We start from the raw sequence: 21,834 nt of genomic DNA, 5'->3' as shown, positions 1-21,834 counted from the left end.
AATAGGACTATGCACTTAAAAAAAACACATTTATGGGTTTTTTTAAGTGAATCACACATTGTGGGTGGAAAGGGTATTAAAAAAAACACATTATTCTTTTAAGTGAGCTTCCATCGGAATATGACTTTCATAAAGAGTGTTTCAATAAATGTATTTATTTTTTGTACATGATTGGTTGACTCCATTCAGTATTGTGATTTGCTAGCAAGACAGCGCCCACTTCACACTGGGTGTGATTTTTAAGCTCCTTTTGATATCAAAATATATCACTGATTCTTCTCAAACTGGGAACGTGTCTCTGCTTCATTTTATCTATCTTATTTGACTAAGTCCCCAATCAGATTTCCCGCACAATAGCCTACTATCGAAATACTACTATGAATGGAAATAAATGATATCATTGAAATGGGATAAAAAAAAATTAAGAAAAGATTTTGCAACAAACCTGTTGTTAAAATAACATGGGACATAACATGGGATACAATTGAGTATGAGCAGTAGAGCCTGTATGTGGTATGCGCCTTAACCACTGGGCCATCAGCGCCCCCTAAATTACATTCAGAACATTATGAGGTCAAGAGGAAAAACAAGCCCAAGTACCTCCAGCACGGGAGCGATCGTCTTCACCTCCGCCACGGGAGTGACCTTCTTCACATCGGCCACGGGAGGAGGAGCCACCTTCTTCACCTCCGTCACGGGAGCCGGCTTGGGCTCGGCGGCGTGGCCGTCCACGCCCGCTACAGGCTCAGGCACCATCTGCACTGGTTCTGGAGGGAGAGGGAGGGTGTCTGTCAAGTATCCTTTGTTATTTTATACCTGATCAACCTTCAAATCTTTGAATATCTGTTTTTCCGAGTTCCGAGTTTGAGTTACAAATGTTTGCTTTAAAAAAATATATATGTATATATAAATATTCAAAGATTTGCTAAAATTTTCACGATTTTCCAAAAATAGCCCAAAGAAATGTAAAATGACACAGATCCATTCCCGGTCTTAAAGGGTCAACCCATTCAATCCGGGAACGTACCATTTTGAGATCTCTTTGGTTATTCAAAAATCTTGAAAATGTTTGCATTTCCATGAATCTATGTTTTTTAAGCCAACATTTGTAACTCAAATCTTTGCTTCATGGGGGTCCCTGTAACAAAACATTTTGAGATGGGGGTCCGAATGGGCCAAATACATATCTAAAAATGTTTTCTAAATCCTAAAGGTCATTATACACCGGCGATTATGCGAATATATACGCAAAATTCTGACTCGTTCCGAATAATTAAAAGACGCTTTTTCGCTCCATGGAAGCTTGCATTGACTTTATAAGGTTTTTAAAAAAACGTATTATTCGCATGAAAAAGTCGCCCCCGGTGTGTAAGGAGCTTTACAGTACGTTGCTATATCAGTGGTGCTCCAACTTTTCCATGTCAAGGACCCCCAAAATTATATGTATTTGGCCATGGCCTGCCCCCCCCCACCCCATCCCATCTCAAAATATGTTGTTCCAGGGACCCCCAGAAGCACAGATCGGAGTTAAAAAATGTCGCTTTCAAACATTTATATATATTAAAAGATTTGAACAACTTTTCCAAGATTTTTCAAAAAGAAATGCAGATCTACAAGCTCATAGCGCACTGCAATTTTTGTGTATTAGCCAAAGAAATCTTAAAATGTCACAGATGCGTTCCCGGTCTTAATGGGTTAAAGATCTAAACAAAATAGACTAGTAGGTAAATGGAGTGTGCAAGTTAAGTGTGTAGTACCTTCGTGGGTGGTAGTAGCCAGCCTGGACAACCCAGCCAGGGCTATCGCCCAGGCTGGGTTGTCTGAGGTATGGGGCTTTTCTACTGGGGATCCTGGGCTAAACGGACTGGCAGGGCTACAGTCCATGTCCTCCTGTGTGAACACAATGTATCACAGTTACTCATTACTTTACAGCAGTGCTTCTCAAAAACATTTTCTTGTCAAGGAAACCCGCCCCCTAAAAATTTATAGGTATTTGGACCCCCATCTGGAAATGGTGTGTGCCAGGGACCAGTGTTGATTTCGTCGACTAAAACTATGACGAAAAATGTTCGTCGACCACCTTTTTTCACTGACGAAAATTAAATAAAAACTAAGCTACGATGACTAAAACTAAGACTAAATATATTGACAATTTCATCAACAAATAAAAACTACACTAAAATGTTAGTGAGGGACTAGTGGGGAAGAGATCCAGTAGAACTAAAAGACAAGTCATTTTATGTTTGGATGCGCTCGGCTGTTGCGCTCTGAAAATAGCAGATCTACAAGCTCACAACGCGTCGCAGGCGTTTTTTTTGTAGATCGGCTATTTTCAGCATGCAACCAAGTGTAAAATCAGCCATTACGACGCCATCAAGGCACGGCCAAAATATATTTTAGTCGACTAAATCAACTGTAGATTTAGTTTTTTTTAGTAGATTAACTAAAACTAGACAGAAACTAAAACATTTCAGATTACTAAATATGACTAAAACTAAATGGAATTTGATTCAAGAGACTATGACTAAAACTAAATAAAAATTTGCTGTCAAAATCAACACGGCCAGGGACACATAATTCCAATTTGTTTTCAAAATAGCCAGTCTTCAAGCTTGCGGCTTGGCTATTTTCAAAACAGATGGTGTATAAATATGGGTTCAAGTGGGTTAAACTGATTTGGATGCTACATTAACTCGTTTCGCTGGGGACCCCCCTATGGATGTGTGCCACCGTAACTAGTTTTGTGAAGGGGTCACGAACACATGTCAAAATTAATACATCCAAGGTCAAATCTGCATCAAAACCAAGTAGCGCTAGCAAAATGGATAAATCAAATGTCTAGTTGCTTCTCCCTGGAGCCATAGTTTCAGCTCAAACTGTGATTGACAAGAAAGCTGCCGACGCACAAGAGACAGCTCCATTATCAAACAACTTTAAGTGTTTGATCCGTTGGATCGAGGATATGTCTATTAACACATTCACTACCAGGGGCTTTCTAATGCTGACAGGTAGCTTCTGCCAGCATTTTTAAGCATTCTGACTAATTTTTCAAGAACCACAGAATATTTATCTCCAGTATGATCGATCCCCTGATGGCTGCTAATCACGAAGGAAATCACTGTGCTTCTGTGAAAAAAGATGGCATTGTGACCTCCCGTTCTCTTGTTATACCCAGTTGAAAATAGCATGTTTCGCCAAAAATACATAGTAAAACACAGGAGCCAAGATACAGAATTGTGAAGTAATAAGTTAACCAGGAAGTGAATGGAGCAGTAAATCTTCGGATCACGTCATCTTGGGTTCTGGTCGTTTTTCCCCATTTTTTAAATGACGTACATATCCGTCAATGGCGGTGAACGGGTGGATTTTAAATAACGGAGATGTCCGTCAATGGCAGTGAATGTGTTAATATTGTAGGATAATAATAGTAATGGAACAAATTTAGGAAAACCGTCAAAATGCATGAGTGAGGGGGGATTATTGGCATAGCAAAACAGCTCAAGACCACAAAAAAATGTAAAAGTTAAAATAAATTACAACCATTTAACAAAATATCCAAATCCCCCAAAAAAGTGTGCCGCAGCTCTCTCACCGCTACGTAGTTGGTCGGCAAAGCGGGCTGCTCCTCGGGTTTCCTGAGGTCCGGGTCGGGGACGGCCGGGTCCCTCCTCCCCCCCGAGCCTGCCGAGGACGACTCGCCGTAGCTGCTGGGTTCGGCGCCGCCCATGGCCTTGTTTAGGGTGGCCAGGAGGATCTTCAGCAGCCGCTGGGTCTCGTTCACGGAGGAGTTCTGGGCGTTGCCGCGGGCCCTCAGGTCGGTGTCGTAGTCGATGCCCATGCTCTCCATGACCGACGCCAGGTTGAAGTTCTGGCCGCCCTCGTCAACGGCTTCGTCTGTCTGGACTTCTAAGCAAGAAAACACGCTTGTTTAACCACATGTGACACTGGCGTCACCCTATTCTGCGGGGGGCGGACGTTTGGCAAAAAAGGGCAAATCTACAAGCTTGTAGATCGGCTATTTTTGGCTAAGAGGAATTTATATATAGGGTTTAATTAGTTCACCGAGATTGCGCATGCATTTATTTATAAATACCATAAATCCTCTAATAGTGACGCGGGCTTTTATTTGTTTCAACTGTAGCGGGTACCAGGTTTTTATTGAAAGGAGGCATATAAGAGAGGCCTATGTTTATATTTTTCGGGGAAAAAGGCTTGTACTATATATATGTTGTATTGTACAAAAATAGGCTTGTACTAGAAGAGAGGCTTTTAATCGCTTGTTTTGACAACACCCCCGGTCATTAATAGATTCCCGGTTTTTCATTGAATAGGTCACTACATACATAAATAAATAAAACACTGGATTTTGTTTCTCCACCCACAATGGGGATCAGACAAGGAATTTGGCAGAATGATGTAGTAATGTGGTATTCAAGGAGTTGTTTATAGGTCCCAGCTCATGTCAACAAGCCTGTAAAACATGACATTTGCAAACAGCAAGTTAGTAGAACTAATATTGTTCTAAAAACACAGCTCAAGGACCTCTGCAATCATGTGCTCTGGTGAGTACCGGTAGATGTACTTGTATTTCGTTGACACACAGGAATTTGGAAATCCACAAGTGTTTTGTCTGTCTAATCATTAGGTATAACGACATCTACTAACAATTATGTAAGTGTCTTGCTCAAGGACACTTCGACACCAACTCTGGGGGAGTCCGGGATCGAACTGGAAACCTCACGTCTTCCATCCGGCCGCTCTACCGGCCACTCTACCCCTGAGCCACTGCCGCCCCAAACAATTGCTTTTTTTAAACAACTTTTTTCAACAAGATAATCCTTATGAATCAACAATTTTTCACTAAATGTCCGACTATTATGACATGCCCAGAATAGGGGACGCTAGGGTTCAAGTGGTTAATACCTCTGTATCCACACACACACACATAACTCTAACGTTACACAGACGCCGGGCCTCCTCACCTCTACTGGGCTCTCCGTTGCTCATGGGATCGAGGCGGGGGTGTTTGCTCGTGCGCGCCCAGTCGTCCGTCTCCATCTTCCTCTTCAGACTGTGAGGGTCCCAGCCCCCCCCGTCCTCCGGCCTCCGCTCCTGTCCGGGCTCTTGCCCGGGCTCTTGTCCGGGTTCGCCCCCTATGTTCTTCTTATGCTGGTGGATCAGCTTGAGCAGCTCTTTCATCTTGTCCTTGTCGTACTTGTCCTTGTCCGTCGTCGTTGGCCCGCCGTACTCGCCGCCGTGCGACGACCGCGACTTCGGCGGCGGAGGCTGAGGCTCGGCCTGGGACCCGTTCGAATGGGACATCCCCCCCGACCGGCTCCGCCTGCTGCCGCCGCTTCCGCCGCCCTCCGGGAGCACCAGCCTCTCCGAAGACGACCGCTCTGGTGGCAGCAGCAGCCTCTCTTGCGGTTGTTGCAGCAGCCTCTCGGCCGGCCTCTCCCCCGCCACCGCCCTGTCCGAGCCCATGTCCGAACCGCCCCAGTCCGACACGGGGCTGTATTCCACCGGGGGCAGCGGGGCGGCGCCCAGGGGGGCGGCCACGTGCTGCACGGGTGCGTGCACAGGCACGGGTACGGGCGCGGGGTTCCGGATTTTGTCTATCATGTCCCGGGCCTTGTTCAGAGGAAACGTGTAGTTGCTGGGGTTGTGGACGTACGTGCGCAGCTGGCCCTCGATGTTGTGCTTGGCCCTGGGGGCCGGGTAGTTGTTCCCCCGCTCGTCCAGGTTCTGCTTGTAGTCGGGCACGATGAAGGGCCGCACCGTGGCGCTCTCCAGCCGCGTCAGGTACTCGTGGGCCCGGTGCTCCACGCCGGCGCTCAGGTCCTTGCCCGGGTTGGGCCGCAGCTTGTACAGTGCATAGTGGAGGGCCGGGAGGAAGGGCTCCACGTGCGGCTGGACGGCAGGCTGGAGCTCTGCCGACGGGGGCTCACTCTGGGGGGCTGGAGGGACAGGGAGGACAGGCACACATCATCAGCACGGGGCATGTCAGGATGGGGACAATTTGGTTGACTATTTATTTGTCGTAGAAATAATTGTGATTCGTGAATTAATTGTAGTTTTGGCATTGAACAATGGAACATACAACTAAAAATTGCATTTCTGTTTGCCTTTTAAGCTTCGTGAACAAAGATTGTACATGAAAAATGAGTTACATTTACAAACAAATTACCGACAATGACCAGAACCAATAATGAAAATAAATAATTTACTATTGGCAAAACAGGTCATACTGTATACTTAAAGGTAGGGAAAGTCATTTTTTTTGTATTTTTTGTTAAAAAAGGTTAAAGTACTATATTCTGATAGTAATCATTGCTACAGAGCGTTTGTTCGGTCACAGGGGTCTCTCCAGCTCTTTAGTAAACAGAATATAGTACATTTTCTGGTAGGTGACAAAGTTTAAGCCAATCAGGAGAGAGCACTGAAAATGCATTTTCTATTTAATAAAGAGCTGGAGAGACATGGGAGACTCCTTTTACTGAACAAACACTCTATAGCAATGAGTACTATCAGAATATAGAGCTATTTAACACCTATTTTAACCAAAGTAAAATTAATTGTACACACAAATTGCAGAAATAGCAAAAATACAAAACGCTTTGAGCTTGTATATTGTCCATTTCCACATTATTAAAAAATGTCAGGCCTTTAAATCTTACATTGCCCTGATCAGAGCAAGTCATGGCCATCTGAAGTGTTACACACTGCTGTGACACTGCTGCCCCCTGGTGGCACTATATTCTCATGGCAGACCCCTGAGCAGTGTGACAGGTTTGGTGCGGATCGGAGCAACGGGTGCAAGTCCGGATGATACGGGGAGAAAGGATGTATAACTTTCTGGACATTATGGAATAATACTCACGATACTTGGCAACCGTCCTGGCCTCCTGAAAGATGAACAACGCCTGTAGACTCTTCTCCACCCGCCCCCACCGCTCTGGGAATCAAACACACGAGCAGACTTCTCTCTCAGGGCTTGACGTTCACCGACAAGAACATCACACAAGCGTTTATTTAACCCATTAAGACCTGAGGCCCGATTCTACAAATGCCCTCTAAATTTCGTTTTCTGAAAAACGTAGGTTGCTATATGTCATTGCTGTTGGTCAGAAACCTCTAACCTTTTGTGTCTTTTTCATAAATGAATGCCCTACTTGATCACACTACAGCGTCACACAAAAGCATCAAAATTAGCAGATCCACAAGCTTGAAACGTGGCACGAAGCGACGCGTTTTGAGCTTGTAGATCTGCTACTTTTGAATTTGAATTCTGAAAAGTAACAGTTAGGCTAAAGTCTAAAATGACACAGATGCTTTCCCGCATTGAACCAGCTAACAGAAAGTTTCGCAAACACAAAATAAAAATAAATAAGAAGCATAAAAGAAGGTTTTTTTTTTAACGCACCGTTGGGATTGACCATCTGAGTTGAAGTCAGGAGGAAGAGAAAGCCTTTGTCGAATAAGGGTTGCACCAGCACCTGAGTAGGAAGAAGACACACCGTACGGTCACATAAAAACACCCACACCACTGACACCGCACCGCTCTTACCTCCTCCTACCTTGGAGAAACGGTTGGACACCTTTTCATGTGCTCACCACATTTTAACCTCAGCTATTTGTCTTCCCGTTTGGATTTGTGTTTTCTGTATTTTTTTGTGTCTTGTATGTAACCAGAGCCTTGTATTTAGAGAGTTGCGTCACCTCAGGGGGGCAGGAAACAGCACCTGTCACGTGGTTCATGTGAACTCGAAATAGTGACAAACACTGATAGACTTCATTGCATTGACGGTATAGTTCATGACGTTAGCGTCATGAACTATACCGTCGCGGTCGGACCTGAGAGCTTATCTGACTGTGAGTAAGGAAAGAAAGCACTGATTGATCAGCCAAACATCAGTATTGGCCAATATGGGCCAATATGTTGACTGACTACCACAGTGGAGTAAATGAGAGGCAAGTTTAGTTGTAAAGCACATTTCAACAACAAGGCAAGCAAAGGAAACACAATTATAAATTGACGTTAGGCCAATCAGTGGCCGATGTTCATCAGTTGTTTCATGAATCTGTGATTGATCATGGGTATCTCACCATCCTGTCTCTCTCCAGTTTGTGCACCAATCCTGCCAAGCTGCCGTTGGTGGGCTTGCCCTTCCCATCCACCACCTCAAACAGACTGCAGAACATTCCACACTTCATCACTGTGGATGGATGAGGGAGAGAGAGAACGTTACAAACGTGGTGGTGGCACATATTTTAACAGATAGTTAAAATAAGTGTTTCATTGTTCTATATTCCCATAGTAATCATTGCTATTGGCAATCCACACAACAGGAACAAATTGAAACCGAAATTAAACACAGGAAATGGGGCTGAATTGGGCACACCCTGAGGAAACCATCCTCCAACATAAGCAGGCAGGCCTTAACCTGGAACCCTCAGGGGAAAAGAAAACCAGGAAGAGCCAGAAACAGTTGGAAAAGGTCTGTCGAGGCGGAACTCAGGGAAAAAGGAACATCTTGGAAGGAAGCGGAGAAGATCGCCCAACACCAAACTAGCTGGAGGAAATTCATAAATGACCTATGCTCCCCTAAGAGCAAAAGGGTTTAAGTCAAGTAAGTCAATCATTGCTATTGGAGTGTTTGTTCAGTAACAGGGGTCTCCCCGTGTCTCTACAGCTCTTTAGTAAATACATTTCTAGGTCAGGATACCAATAACTTCATACAATCAGGAGTGAGAACTCATAAAAGGATACAGGATAAAGAACCTCCACCTCAAATGTTTACAAATGGGCCTCATGATGGCGCTATAACAAAATGAATCCATTCTATACTGTTTATACTATGCCATTTCTAGTTTACTTAATTTTTCATTCAGGAAATGCTGAATTATGTGCCATTTGATTAAAACTTGACGTGGAGACTCCTGTTACTGAACAAACACTATAGCAATGATTACTATAAAGCTTTAACTTTATAACAAAAAATAAAACTCGTTTTACACATAAAATATCACTTACAGCATGTTTAACTACTATACCTGTTAAGACATTAGAACACAGGTTATCAACTAGTAGATATTCTACAACCACTGATGTCTTTATGTAAGCAGTATCCTATGAGACGGCGTGCCGCTCTGTTGTTTATCAGCGTAGTTATGATTTAAGCATTGATTAAACTTTAATCACAGCTGTGCTTATTTACAGTACAGCACGCAGCCTCTAGTGTGTCATTGCTACAGTTCTACATGAATCTATTTATTTATCAAGTAATGGGAGACAACAAGCTTATGATTTTGTTATTATTCCACTCTGCCAACAAATGCAGTTCCTTCAAGACTGTTAACAAGCTTGTTAACATGGCTTTTATTCAAGCGCAACTAAACTGTTGTATACATTTGCTTGTGAGGAGAAGGGGGGTCTGTTAACATTGATCTTATTTCAATTAATTTCATTGTTTTTACATTTGTATCTATTTTCTTGACTTTTATGCCATGTAGCACTTTGACATTTTTGTGAAATATAAAGTGCGTTACAAATAAAATCTTCGTTTGACCGAAACGTTGATCAATGAAGCAGACAAGTGTGCACGGGAGAATGCAGTTTTGTTGAAGGGGAATTACTCCCAGCACCACAAGCACTTTTGAGAGCATGCATGTTGATCCCTCCTCACTACACAGTGTGTTTGCATCACTGGTTCTCTAAGTGGGGTCCGGGGACCCCCAGGGGTCCTTGGGGGGGGTTCCAGGGGGTCACCAGCAAAATGTGTTAATATAGCGTCACAATAATTTTAACCGCTTAGCTTTGGCTATTCAAAAATAGCAGATATACTGCTATTTTTGAAAAATCTTGAAAATGTGTGCAAATCTTTAAATATATATATATTTTTTAAGGCGAACATTTTTAACACAAATCTGTGCTTCTGGGGGTTCCTGGCACAACATATTTTCAGGTGGGGGTCCGCGGCCAAATACATATAAATTTGGGGGTCCTTGGCACGAAAAAGATTGAGAACCACTGGTTTAGATGCCATGTAAATTGAAGATGTGAACGAGGTGTGCCATGTGCTCCACTGACCTTCCCGTGTGATGCTGTAGGTATCCCAGCTGAACAGCACGGCAGGAATCTTCCTCTTCGCCTGGTCCAGTTGCATTCCCCGACTTAGGTCCAGCCTCTCGGGCCTGGAATATTTCACACCAAAATCATATTTTGGGGAGAGCTATGGCAATAACTAGAAAGTGTTTACCGTTTTTAACTTCAAAACTGTTTTGTTGTGTGCTCACTGGTTTTATGTCATTTAGATTACTGCTCAGTAGTATGGTCATCTGCATTTAATGTTATGCTTCAAAAATTACAAGTTGCACAAAATAAGGCTGCCAGACTAGTTCTGGGTTGTTCACACTTGTTCTGACCACTAGAACAAGTGTGAAAGATATGCATGAACGTCTTGCTTGGCCAAGTGTCAAAGAAAGACTTTCTGCTAGTTTACTTGCATATTTAGTCATTAATACCCAGACTCCAATCTGTTTTTTTAATAATATAACTTGCTGCTCAGAGATTCACACATACTCGTGGAGCGTGTGATGGACATTTGTAAAATGTATTATTATTTAGTTTTTGCTGTTTTTAGAATTTCTTTGTAATACACTGTGATATGTTGAATGTTTTTGTTCATGTATTTTAATGTTTTGGACCCCAGGAAGACGCCTTAACATCAGCTAATGGGGATCCGTTTAAATAAACAAATAAATATCAAATGATTCATGTAGCTGATGGCTCATTCATGCAGGTTGATGATTTTATTTGCAGTAAAATAAATCAACCTCGTTCTGAATACAAAATGTGCGGCACTAAAAATATATTATTTTTTTTGGGCAAATTAATCCCATGAAAACAAGGCCTCCGTGTGTATACACTACAGTATATGCAAATCACGCAATGATGCCAACAATAGCTGATCTACATGAGCTTGTAGATGGGCAAAATTTTCGGCTAAGTGTAAATGGAGCTTTTAGTTTACTCACAGTTTGAAAGGCAGGTAGGGGCGGGTGGAGGAGCGTACGCAGACCTGGAACATTTCCTGGCCCTTGTTCATCAGTGGACCACTCCACACTGTGTAGGAGCACTTTCCTGAAGGACACCAGCATCACAGGTCACATTATGCAGCATGGAATAATGGAAAAATAACATCTCATGACATTGTGTCAGTCCTTATCTGTGATTTGTGAAATTATCGTTCTAAACCCATCTTCCTGCTGTTCTACGTACAGCCAACCAGTAGAAGAAATCGCACATTGATGCTTTAATCTTTGCTTTTATGAAATATCCCGAGACCATTAGGGGTTTATGGAAGATGCATCTGCACATGTATTCTACTGTTGGTTTGACCACTTAAGATCTTCACTGACCACTGTGAAGATGACTGACCAAAATAGCAGATCTACAAGCTCGCAACACGTTGCGCTGCGACGTGTTGTGAGCTTGTAGTTCGGCTATTTTCGGTCCACGGCATGCTTCCAAATGACTGAGATCAGTCATGGCGACTGAGAACTTTAATCCATGCATATGACAAAACACTCAGGCAGCAGTTAACACATGCTTCTCCGGGTAAACTGTGATGATTTTATGAACTTATTTTGTAACCTTTTCACTCGCTCACAACAGAGCACGCAAAGTATTCCCATGTCTATGTGGAAACCGGGAGCCAAAGAATGTCCTAGTTTTAACCTTGTTTTGTCAAAACTAAGCATTGTACAGTAGGTTGAAAAATATGTACCTCTGTTTGTGTTTGCTTGAGGGACGATGTTGAACCTGTTGATGGAAGGAAGAACAATGTTACATTCTCCCAGTGAACTAAGAGATTGTTTACGTATTGTTAACAGGGAATGAAACCCTAGGCCAATTGTGTTGTTTGTAAAATTGCAAAATCACTAGATTTAGTTGTGCCAATGTGCAATCATTCACAGTACTTTTGACAACTGTCAATGCTTGCACATTGGCACACCGAAATCCAACACACCCATGATTAATTAAGTAGCTGCTGTCGTGTAGCTTACATCACTGCATGACCCACTGAAAGAGAGTTACGACACTATTTGATCTCCCCATGACACGATCACATTCATGTATCACACATGCTTCATTAACACCCATTACGAGGGATCAGTGTTTGGAACTTAACAGTAGTGTTTGGAACTATACAGTGGCGTTTGGAACTATACAGTACAGTTCAAACTATACAGTAGTGTTTGAAACTATACAGTAGTGTTCAAACTATACAGTAGTGTTTGAAACTATACAGTAGTGTTCAAACTATACAGTAGAGTTCAAACTATACAGTAGTGTTTGAAACTATACAGTAGTGTTCAAACTATACAGTAGTGTTTGAAACTATACAGTAGTGTTTGAAACTATACAGTAGAGTTCAAACAATACAGTAGAGTTCAAACTATACAGTAGTGTTTGGAACTATACAGTAGTGTGTAAAACTATCTCTGAGAACACAAATCCCAAGTCAACTGTGACGTTGGTTTTGGCAATAAATGCTTGAAGATGTAATATTATATGAATATTCTCAGTCTATGGGACTGCCGTAACTCTCAGTAGCTCTACTAAGGTAAGCCTGCCATATTTTTACCCTTCTGTAGTTTGTAGCCTGTACAGGAAAATAAACTACAAAATCGGCATAGGGTTTCATTTAGATTTTGCATCTGAAATGCATATTTACTTTAAAAAAAAAGTGTACCTGTGTGTAGTCAAGGGAGCCGACGCAGCATCTTTGCCTTTGTATTGAAAGGAGACCACAGCGTACGGACACACGTGCCGGGGCCGTGCTTTGATCTCCTCAAATGCAAACTCGAAAAAGTATTGCTGTAAGACAACAACAAAAGGTTATAGCATAACAAATACTGCTCAATAGTCACACTGTTAAACCCTCAGTGATAATTTAACACTATAGTATATACTGTCAGTGTCAGTTTTGAATGGATAAACAAATGGATCAATTAATGGTGCTGTAAGTGATTCTTTTGGTAGGATTACATTGGTAACACAACCGGAAAATGTGTTTTCTGTTTACAAAAGCGCTTGAGAGATGGGGAGACCAATCACTGAACAAATACTCTATAACAATGATTATCATCTGTATATTGAGCTATTTAACACATACTTTTAACAAGAGATGTCACTTACAGCGACTTTTACACAGAGGATTTTACTGTTCATTACTAGCTTTTTATATTCCCAACTTTTCTTTTGAAAAGACAAGCCCATGCACGTGTACTCAAAACACACACAGCCAATGTGATAGATCTCATTTTAACCCATTAAGGCCTGAGGCCGATTCTACAAACGTCTTCTAATTCCTAACACTTTTCTGAAAAAAAATATGTTTCTATATCAGTGGTGCTCAAACTTTTCAAGGACCCTAAAAAATGATATGTATTCGGCCGCCGACCCCCATCTCAAAATGTTTTGTTGCAGGGAAACCCCAAAAGCAAAGAATAGTTAAAAATGTTCGCTTTAAACAATATATATTCAAATATTTCTACACATTTTCACAATTTTTCAAAAAATAGCAGATCTACAAGCTCATAGCGCGGCACTCTGTGCCGCGCTATGAGCTTGTATATCTGCTATTTTTTAATAGCCAAAGTGTAAAATAATGCTTTTTAGCTAAAATGAAATAGTGACACAGATGCGTTCCAGGTCTTAATGGGTTAAGCTAGAATCAGACGGAACCCATGTCTCACCTGTGTGAGCTCAAATGCTCTGTACGACAGCAAAGATGAAACCCTGTTGGCACTTTTGGACACGTGACAGTCGAACTTCTGCGTCGGCTCCACGGCGTTCTTAGGCATGCTGTCGTATATGTGCTTTATTCGGCCCTGGGGGGGGAACAACCGATCATTGGTTTGACATCCGTAAAACCAACAGCAGTGTCAAGTATTATGCATGTTAACTAGTAATATCGATCATTTACACTAGATCCTGTATGAATGGTGTTCCTTACCCTCATAACCTTAAATATGATCATGTCGCCAACGGAACCCACTTCGAAAGGATTTATTTGCAGCAAATCGGAGAATTTGGAGAGATACACACCTACGATGACAAGAAAGATTCTGCGTTAGCCATTTATGTCCTATACTTCACCTTGTGATGAATAGTGGATTTGGCAGGGTAAGGAAAGAAAAATCACATTTTTGAATTTTTGTTTTTTATTATTTTGTCCAAAATAGGAACACCAGAGGTAATGTGTTTTAAACCATTACCTGAGGCTGATTTTAAAAACTGCTTCGAAATCTGACCTAAGTTTTCTTACTCTTTTTTTTTTAATCATGTTGCTATATACCGGTAGTCATTATACGTCCAAAACTGGAACTTTTCAGGATTCAAATGAAAAAAATAGCAGATTTGCAGATCTACATGCTCATAGCTTGTAACGCGGCAATCAGTACCGTCCTATGAACTTAGAATATATACATTTGTTTTAAAGCAAACATTTTTAACTCCGATCTGTGCTTCTGGGGGTACCTGGAACAACATATTTTGAGCTGGGGGTCCGCGCCCAAATACATATAATTTTGGGGGTCCTTGACGTGGAAAAGTTGGAGCACCGCTGATATAGCAACACACCCCCAGAAGCAAAGATTTGAGTTACAAAATAAATATTCAAAGATTTGCAAAAATGTTCATAGAGCGGCACTCGGTGCCGCGCTATGAGCTTGTAGATCTGCTATTTTTGAATAGCCAAAGAAATCTAAAATGACACAGCTGCGTTAACGGATTGAATGGATTAACACATATACCTTTCAAGACAGGAACCCCTTTTGGTGTTGTTGTTGCTATGCACAATATATAGCAACATTGTTTTTTTGTTTTTTTTTTGAATAAATATTACTTCAGGATTTAGAAGGTATTTTTTAGAATTGGCCTCAGGTCTAAATGGGTTACGGGAAAAAATCGATATACTCTAAATGCAGTTACTGTGTGATTATGTTTGTTGTCAGTCTGAAGAACACTTGTAGCCAGAGCCCCAATTCCTCGTGCATGCGCTGATACAACGCCAATCATATGAGAGCACAGCAGGACTCGGTTTATAGGCCATTCTCAGCTGTCGCTAAGTTGTGTATTAGGTATCCTCCACTGTAACCTTATCGGGTCAAAATGCAAAGACGCCTGCCAGAGGACGAAATAAGACAAGATAATATAATATAAATCTTTATTGATCTACGGAAGGGAAATTAAGGTATCATAGTGGTGACAGCAGTAAGAATGAAACATGGGAGAGCTACTATTGATAGGCTATATATATATAGACATTATGAATGGATATTATACAGTAGTCAGTACAAGGCAGCAGTTCAGGATTGAATCTTAAATTACACTCACAGACAATCGGTGTTGGATTAAAAGAGTAGTTCACACAAAAAAGTACTTATTTTCTATCAATTACACACGCCATGAAGCCTTGAATTCATGGAGATTGTTTTGTTTTTGTCGCATTCCTAAGTCAATAATTTGATGACCGGCGAGGAGACTGAAATAGTAGGAGACTCAAAGAGTCCAATGACTCGGTTATCAAATTATTGGCTTAGGAATGCAACAAAAACAAAACAATCTCCATGAATTCAAGGGTTCATGGCGTGTGTAATTGATAGAAAATAAGTAATTTTTTTGGTGAACTAATTCTTTAAGGGCAGAGATGCCCTTGATTGACTATGATCTCCATAGATCGTACTTGAGGACTGGAACATGGCTGTGGACAACTATTATGTTATACTATTATTATACATGCTATTATTGTTATCATTATAGGTGTTGCTATTGTTGTTATTGTTTGTATCTCTTTTCCTCTCTCTCCCCCCCCCCCACGACACGGTCAAGGCAGGTGGCCCCTCTATTTGTAAAGTGCCTTGAGACAAACTTGCTGTGATTCCACTGACATTCAGAGACTGAGCTTTAATTGTGCGTTCACACGGGCAGATTAAAAGATACAAAGATACAGAAATACACCGCATCTTTGTCGCTGTGTCGCTTTGTATCTGTGTTGCTCAACGCGGTCGCTGTCATCAAACGTGCGGACATGTAGCTTTGTATCTTTGTATCTGGAAGTTGAACCCTGCTCAACTTGAATTTGTAGCTTTGTATCATTGTCGCTACAGCTACAAACGTCGGATGTATCTTTGTATCTTCATGTCGCTGGTTTCCATTGAAAATGAATGGTAGCATGTATATTTTAATCTGCCCGTGTGAACGCACCATTAGATTAGTAATAACCAATAAAAAAAAGAGCAATACTTGTGTAACAAACGAATGCAACGGCTGCGCATGCAGAGGATGCACTCACCCGATGCTGGGTTTCCTAGTATATTGTTCCTCGAGTGTCCCACGCTCAGACCCTTCTCACAGACCCACTGGAGCTGGACAGACAGACAGAAGAGCACATAAAAGGTGGTGTTAACAATCACATGAAAGGCATATCGCTGTTGTCGGGCAGAAACCTATTATCTCCATATTTTACGTTTGTGTGTTTTTTTCGTAAATGAATGCCCTACTTGATCCTACTACAGTGTCAAAAATAGAAGATCTCCACGCTCGAAACGTGGCGCGAAGCAACGCTTTTTGAGCTTGTTGATCTGCTAGTTTTGCTACTTTTGAATTTGAATCCTGAAAAGTAACCGTTTTGGACATATGAGGTTTCCACCCGAAAGAGACTATCTTACACAGCAGAGCCCAACCAAAATACCTCGCATTATATGGGGAGCGGGTCATCAAACCTGACGCAAAGTAGAGGGGATCTTTATCACCCTGAAGGGGTTTATTTGTCAATAATGACCGGCTCCCCGTTGATTATCCCGCTTATTACACGGAAATTAATACATTGACTCAAACGTAACAACAAAACAATTTGATTGATTTAAAAAAAAGTGCTAGTGGTAGGTGATCAAATATGAATCAATATTCTGTTACTGCATTTTCTATTTCTCGTCTCAAAAGTTTTACATTTGTTCTCAAAGTGGGGTCCAGGGAACCTCAGGGTTCCTTGAGCAGGTTCCAAATGGGCCCTTACAGGTCTGTAACTCTGAGAGTGTGTCCCCGTTTGTACACTCTCTAAGTTATGATGGGTCCCACTTATGATGAGAACCACTGACCACTTCATTCAGTTTGAGAACCACTGACCACTTCATTCAGTCATGGTCTCTCTGGTGTGTGAGGCAGGCTCGGCAGGCAGACCTACCCTGGCTTTGTCGGGGAAAAGGAAGCAGTAAGACTCGGCCAATTCTGCTTCAGTTCTTCCTTCCTGTTTCATGGCTCTGCGCTTCTCTATGAACTGGAAAAAAATGCAAAAAAACATAGCCATCAGTCTGTGGTCTGTCCCTCACAAAACACAAGAAGAGGTTGTAAATACAAGCATCTTGCACATCACACACACAGAATAGCACACAAGCACAATAACAACGTTATGCTTAGCCCCCAATGACCATTAGGGCCAGAATCAACGTTTTCAATTGGACAGCCACCACAAGTGTTGATTTCGTCGACTAAAACTATGACGAAAAATGTTCGTCAACTACCACAAGAAACCTCACGAAAACTACATAAAAACTAAGCTATGATGACTAAAACTAAGACTAAATATATTGACAATTTCGTCAACAAATAAAAACTAGACTAAAATGTTAGGGAGGGACTAGTGGAGAAGAGATCCAGTAGAACTAAAAGACAAGTCATTTTATGTTTGGTTTTGCATTCTGAAAATAGCAGATCTACAAGCTCACAACGTGCTGCGACGCGTTGTGAGCTTGTAGATCGGCTATTTTCAGCATGCAACGCAACCAAGTGTAAAATCAGCCATTACGACGCCATCAAGGCACCGCCAAAATACATTTTAGTCGACTAAAACTAGGCAAAAAGTAAAACATTTCAGGGGACAAAAAAAATATGACTAAAACTAAATGGAATTTGATTCAAAAGACTATGACTAAAACTGAATCAAAAATTTCTGTCAAAATCAACACTAGCCACCACAAGGACTTTATCCACTTTTATATGTATGCTCCCATGTAGTCTGGGATTGTCGCCACCTTTGGATAAATGGCCATAGCTCTATAAATGCATCACCTGTTTCATGACCTGTTTCAAACTGTTTCGTAAGAGCAATGTGATGAGCAATGTGAAGAACAATAGCCTGGGTGTGTTTCACAATGCCTTAAGGACTTTCACTTTCATTTTCATGTAGATACAAGACCTGCATCCAATAGTTGATCATATCCACACGTTTCCTAGGGCGTCGTGGGCATCACTTCCCGTCGATTTGATATGCTGGTACCAGATCAAATCGACAGGAAGTGATGCACACAACGCCCTAGGAAACTTGGGGATATGTGTGTCTTTTTTTGGGGGGGGGGGGGGGGGAATCTCTCACACCCAACAACACTGACACTAGCAGAACTACAAGCTCACAGCGCTTCACGTTGCGACGCATTTAGAGCATCTGCTATTTTCGCCAAATGCTCGCCCCCACAATCGGGACGCTCCGGTTCATGTGGTTAGGTATACCTTAAATTTTAAGGTAAAATAAATGTTAAGGTATACCTAACCTGAGAACCTGTATTGTTGCAGGTTCTCATTTAAACTTTTACGGCGTAAAAGTTTAAATGAGAACAATGTGGTCTATGTGGAGCTGGGAATATAAAAAATTATAGAAGTCTGCTCACTGTAATTTTGCAAAACGCTCCCAGTCAAGGCTTTATTTTGGAAGATCCCCACTATGTGGACAAGTATCTGTTACAGACAGGACTATTTGTAACTTTAGGCCAGAATTCTCAAGGTCATGGGAAGGACGATAGAAGTATCATAGTTTCTGTGAATCAAAGAATGTCACCATAACGGATTATAAAGAAAGGTTATTTGCTAAGTATTATTTAAACCGGTCATCTATGTTTAAATAAATGTTATTACAATTATTAGACAAGCCAAAAGTTATTTGTAAATTAGTGTATTTTTGAGAATGACCTTCCTTTGTTTAACCACATGAACCCAAGCGTCCGTATTCGGGGGGGGGGGGGGGATGAAGTGACATTTGCTGTATTTGTACTTTACTTTACTGTTTTCATTGTTTGTTGTTTGTGCTCCACATACCATGTGATCTCCAAACAGTGTTGATTTTGACAGCAAATTTAGTTTTAGTTTTAGTCATAGTCTTTTGAATCAAATTCCATTTAGTTTTAGTCATATTTTAGTCACGACTAAACTTTAGTCGACTAAATCTACAGTTGATTTAGTCGACTAAAATGTATTTTGGCGGTGCCTTGATGTTGTCGTAATGGCTGATTTTACACTTGGTTGCATGCTGAAAATAGCAGATCTACAAGCTCACGTGTCGCAGCGCGACGCGTGAGCTTGTAGATCGGCTATTTTCAGAGCGCAACACCTGAGCGCAACCAAGCATAAAATGACTTGTCGTTTAGTTATACTGGATCTTTTCTCCACCAATCCCTCCCTGACATTTTAGTCTAGTTTTTATTTGTTGACAAAATTGTCAATATATATTTAGTCTTAGTTTTAGTCATCATAGCTTAGTTTTCATTTAGTTTTCGTCAGTGAAAAAAGGTAGTTGACGAACGTTTCGCACAAAATCCTAACTTGCTTTCATCCACCGTCTCTGCCTGTATGACGTTCTCAATTTGATATCATTCCCAGTCATACAGACATCTTCCATTTTATTTCAAAAAGTTGAACAAATGGAGGAAATAGCCGCAGCCCATCGTATCGTGACACATCGTGCCGGGGGGGGGGGGGGACGCCAAGGGAAAAAAAAGCTGCGGTAGAAAAGCCAGCAAATTTTTTATCACGTCGTGGACATATACTGTAGGATGAACCAACCTCTTTCTCTAGCAGCTCGTTGTGAATGAGCCTGGCTTTACAATACGAGAACGATCCCCGTGAAGACTGGTCCAAGTAGAAGGAGGAGAGGATCTTCTTGAGGTCTTCAAACCCCCGGCTGTCAGGGGGGAGGAAGTCGTACATACCTGTACCTGCACACATACATACACACACACACACACACACACACGCACAGAGAGAGAGAGAAGAGGGGAGGCACAGGATTAGCATAGAACATTGGTTATCAAACGTTTTAATTTCAAGGCCCCCCGCATAACTTTGAGAGTGTACACGTGGAACCATGGTTCCGTTTGTACACTATCAAGAGCTACAGACCTGTAAGGGTTCATTTTGAGTGCACCTGGACCCCACTTTGAGACCAGCTGGCATAGAACATAAGCGGAGTCTGAGGACGACGTAGAGAGAGAGAGTGCAGTGCACATGTACGTACCGAGAACAGAGTCAGTGCCAAGAGCTGCAGCCATCGCCCATCAAATCTTTGAATTAATTTAGCAGCAGTCTCAGTGCTTTGTAATGTTTGAGACATTGAACCCACAGAAAGATAACGGGGGATATTTTATGTTTTACATATTTATATCGCTCAATTATGCTAAGATAATATTGATAACAGCTTCACTGCTTTTATCAAAGAGTGAGCTTAGACTGTCATGTATGATACGATCGGGGAGATGAGACAAACTTCCTGACATCAGACAAATTGTCGAGCCGAGGGTACTTAACCCCATGAACCCTAGGATCCTGATGCTGGACACGTCATGATAGGTGAACATTCTGCCGTTACACACGCTCAAAACGTGTTGCAAGTTGCAACGTGATGCGTTGTGAGCTTGTACACCGGCTATTTTTGCCGTTTGATGTACAACAAGGTATATAGGGTTCAAGTGGTTAATTCTCCTTTCTACGACAATTCTGAGGCCAAATGAGTGTGTGCCGCGTGATGTAACAGCTTCTAGATCGGCTGTTATGTAGCTAATCAGACTAATCAAGTCAAAAGATAAATCGATAGTTGCAGCACTAGATTTTTTAGAACATTATCATTCGTGTTACTTTCCACTAGCAGTAGACCTGGAATCAGCAGTAGGATGTAAATTCCCTTAAAAAAATAATACAGTGGCATCAAGTCGTGGGACAACAGCATTACTACTAAGAATTAACGTGTGTGTATGCTCGACAAGAGCTGGAGAGAGAGAAAGAAGAGAGATATTAGTCTAAGTCCACAAAAGGCCGACACAGTCAAACATATAATGCTAAACTAAGTAGGGATGTACCGAACAAATAAACCAACTTTCTCTCCAACTTCAACATACACAAACAGCTGCATCTCAGGAAGGAAGGACGGACTGTTAATATTAGCCAGATTAACTAGTATTAATTAGAAAAACAGTCAAAAAAAACCTCCACATCAACGGCCTCAACAACAAAATCGTGAAACTTTGTAATTAATTCAAATTCTTATTTGGTTAGCTGTTGCACCTTGCCCTCGTCTCCTCTCTCCTCACCATTATATCGGGTTGATAACATGAACATTGTACAAGCTATCTCGCCACAATAAAAGAGGCCTGGCCTTTCACATATTGTTTGACCAAAGACATGGTGCAGATCAACACAATGATCAACAAATGTATTTAGATTATAATCAAATCATCTTTCTCCACCAAAAATCATCATCATTAACCCATGATTGCAATATTCTGCAAAATGGTAGGGATTATCACTCTAGTCATAATCGTGCAGCACTCTCTCTCTAGGTCAGTGTTTCTCAAACTTTTTCATGTCAAGGACCCCCAAAATGATATGTATTTGGCCGCGGACCACCATCTCAAATGATTTTGTTTCAGGGACCCCCAGAAGCAAAGATCTTTCAAAAATAAATCTATTATTCAAAGGTTTGCACAAATGTTCACGGTTTT

The 21,834-nt window shown here is 41.6% G+C and overlaps 1 protein-coding gene across 1 annotated transcript in view; it reads right to left on the bottom strand.

The window, feature by feature from the left end:
• The window catches only part of tasorb (transcription activation suppressor b), a 35,763-nt gene that overhangs the window by 11,620 nt on the left and 2,309 nt on the right, over positions 1 to 21,834 (bottom strand). Inside the window, exons 2-17 of the mRNA XM_080443626.1 lie at positions 19,904 to 20,055; positions 17,256 to 17,348; positions 16,365 to 16,437; positions 14,025 to 14,116; positions 13,765 to 13,899; positions 12,759 to 12,883; positions 11,790 to 11,824; positions 11,038 to 11,143; positions 10,091 to 10,194; positions 8,107 to 8,216; positions 7,424 to 7,496; positions 6,881 to 6,955; positions 4,983 to 5,957; positions 3,593 to 3,906; positions 1,758 to 1,890; positions 601 to 767 (exon numbers count right to left, since the gene is read on the bottom strand). Of these exons, the coding sequence (XP_080299752.1) occupies positions 601 to 767; positions 1,758 to 1,890; positions 3,593 to 3,906; positions 4,983 to 5,957; positions 6,881 to 6,955; positions 7,424 to 7,496; positions 8,107 to 8,216; positions 10,091 to 10,194; positions 11,038 to 11,143; positions 11,790 to 11,824; positions 12,759 to 12,883; positions 13,765 to 13,899; positions 14,025 to 14,116; positions 16,365 to 16,437; positions 17,256 to 17,348; positions 19,904 to 20,055 (2,762 nt within the window). The remainder of the gene's footprint in view (positions 1 to 600; positions 768 to 1,757; positions 1,891 to 3,592; positions 3,907 to 4,982; positions 5,958 to 6,880; positions 6,956 to 7,423; positions 7,497 to 8,106; positions 8,217 to 10,090; positions 10,195 to 11,037; positions 11,144 to 11,789; positions 11,825 to 12,758; positions 12,884 to 13,764; positions 13,900 to 14,024; positions 14,117 to 16,364; positions 16,438 to 17,255; positions 17,349 to 19,903; positions 20,056 to 21,834) is intronic.

This window comes from Gymnoscopelus braueri (assembly GCF_963280865.1).
Source record: "Gymnoscopelus braueri genome assembly, chromosome: 12".
NCBI lineage: Eukaryota > Metazoa > Chordata > Actinopteri > Myctophiformes > Myctophidae > Gymnoscopelus > Gymnoscopelus braueri.
This window is presented reverse-complemented; position numbering and strand designations above follow the sequence as displayed.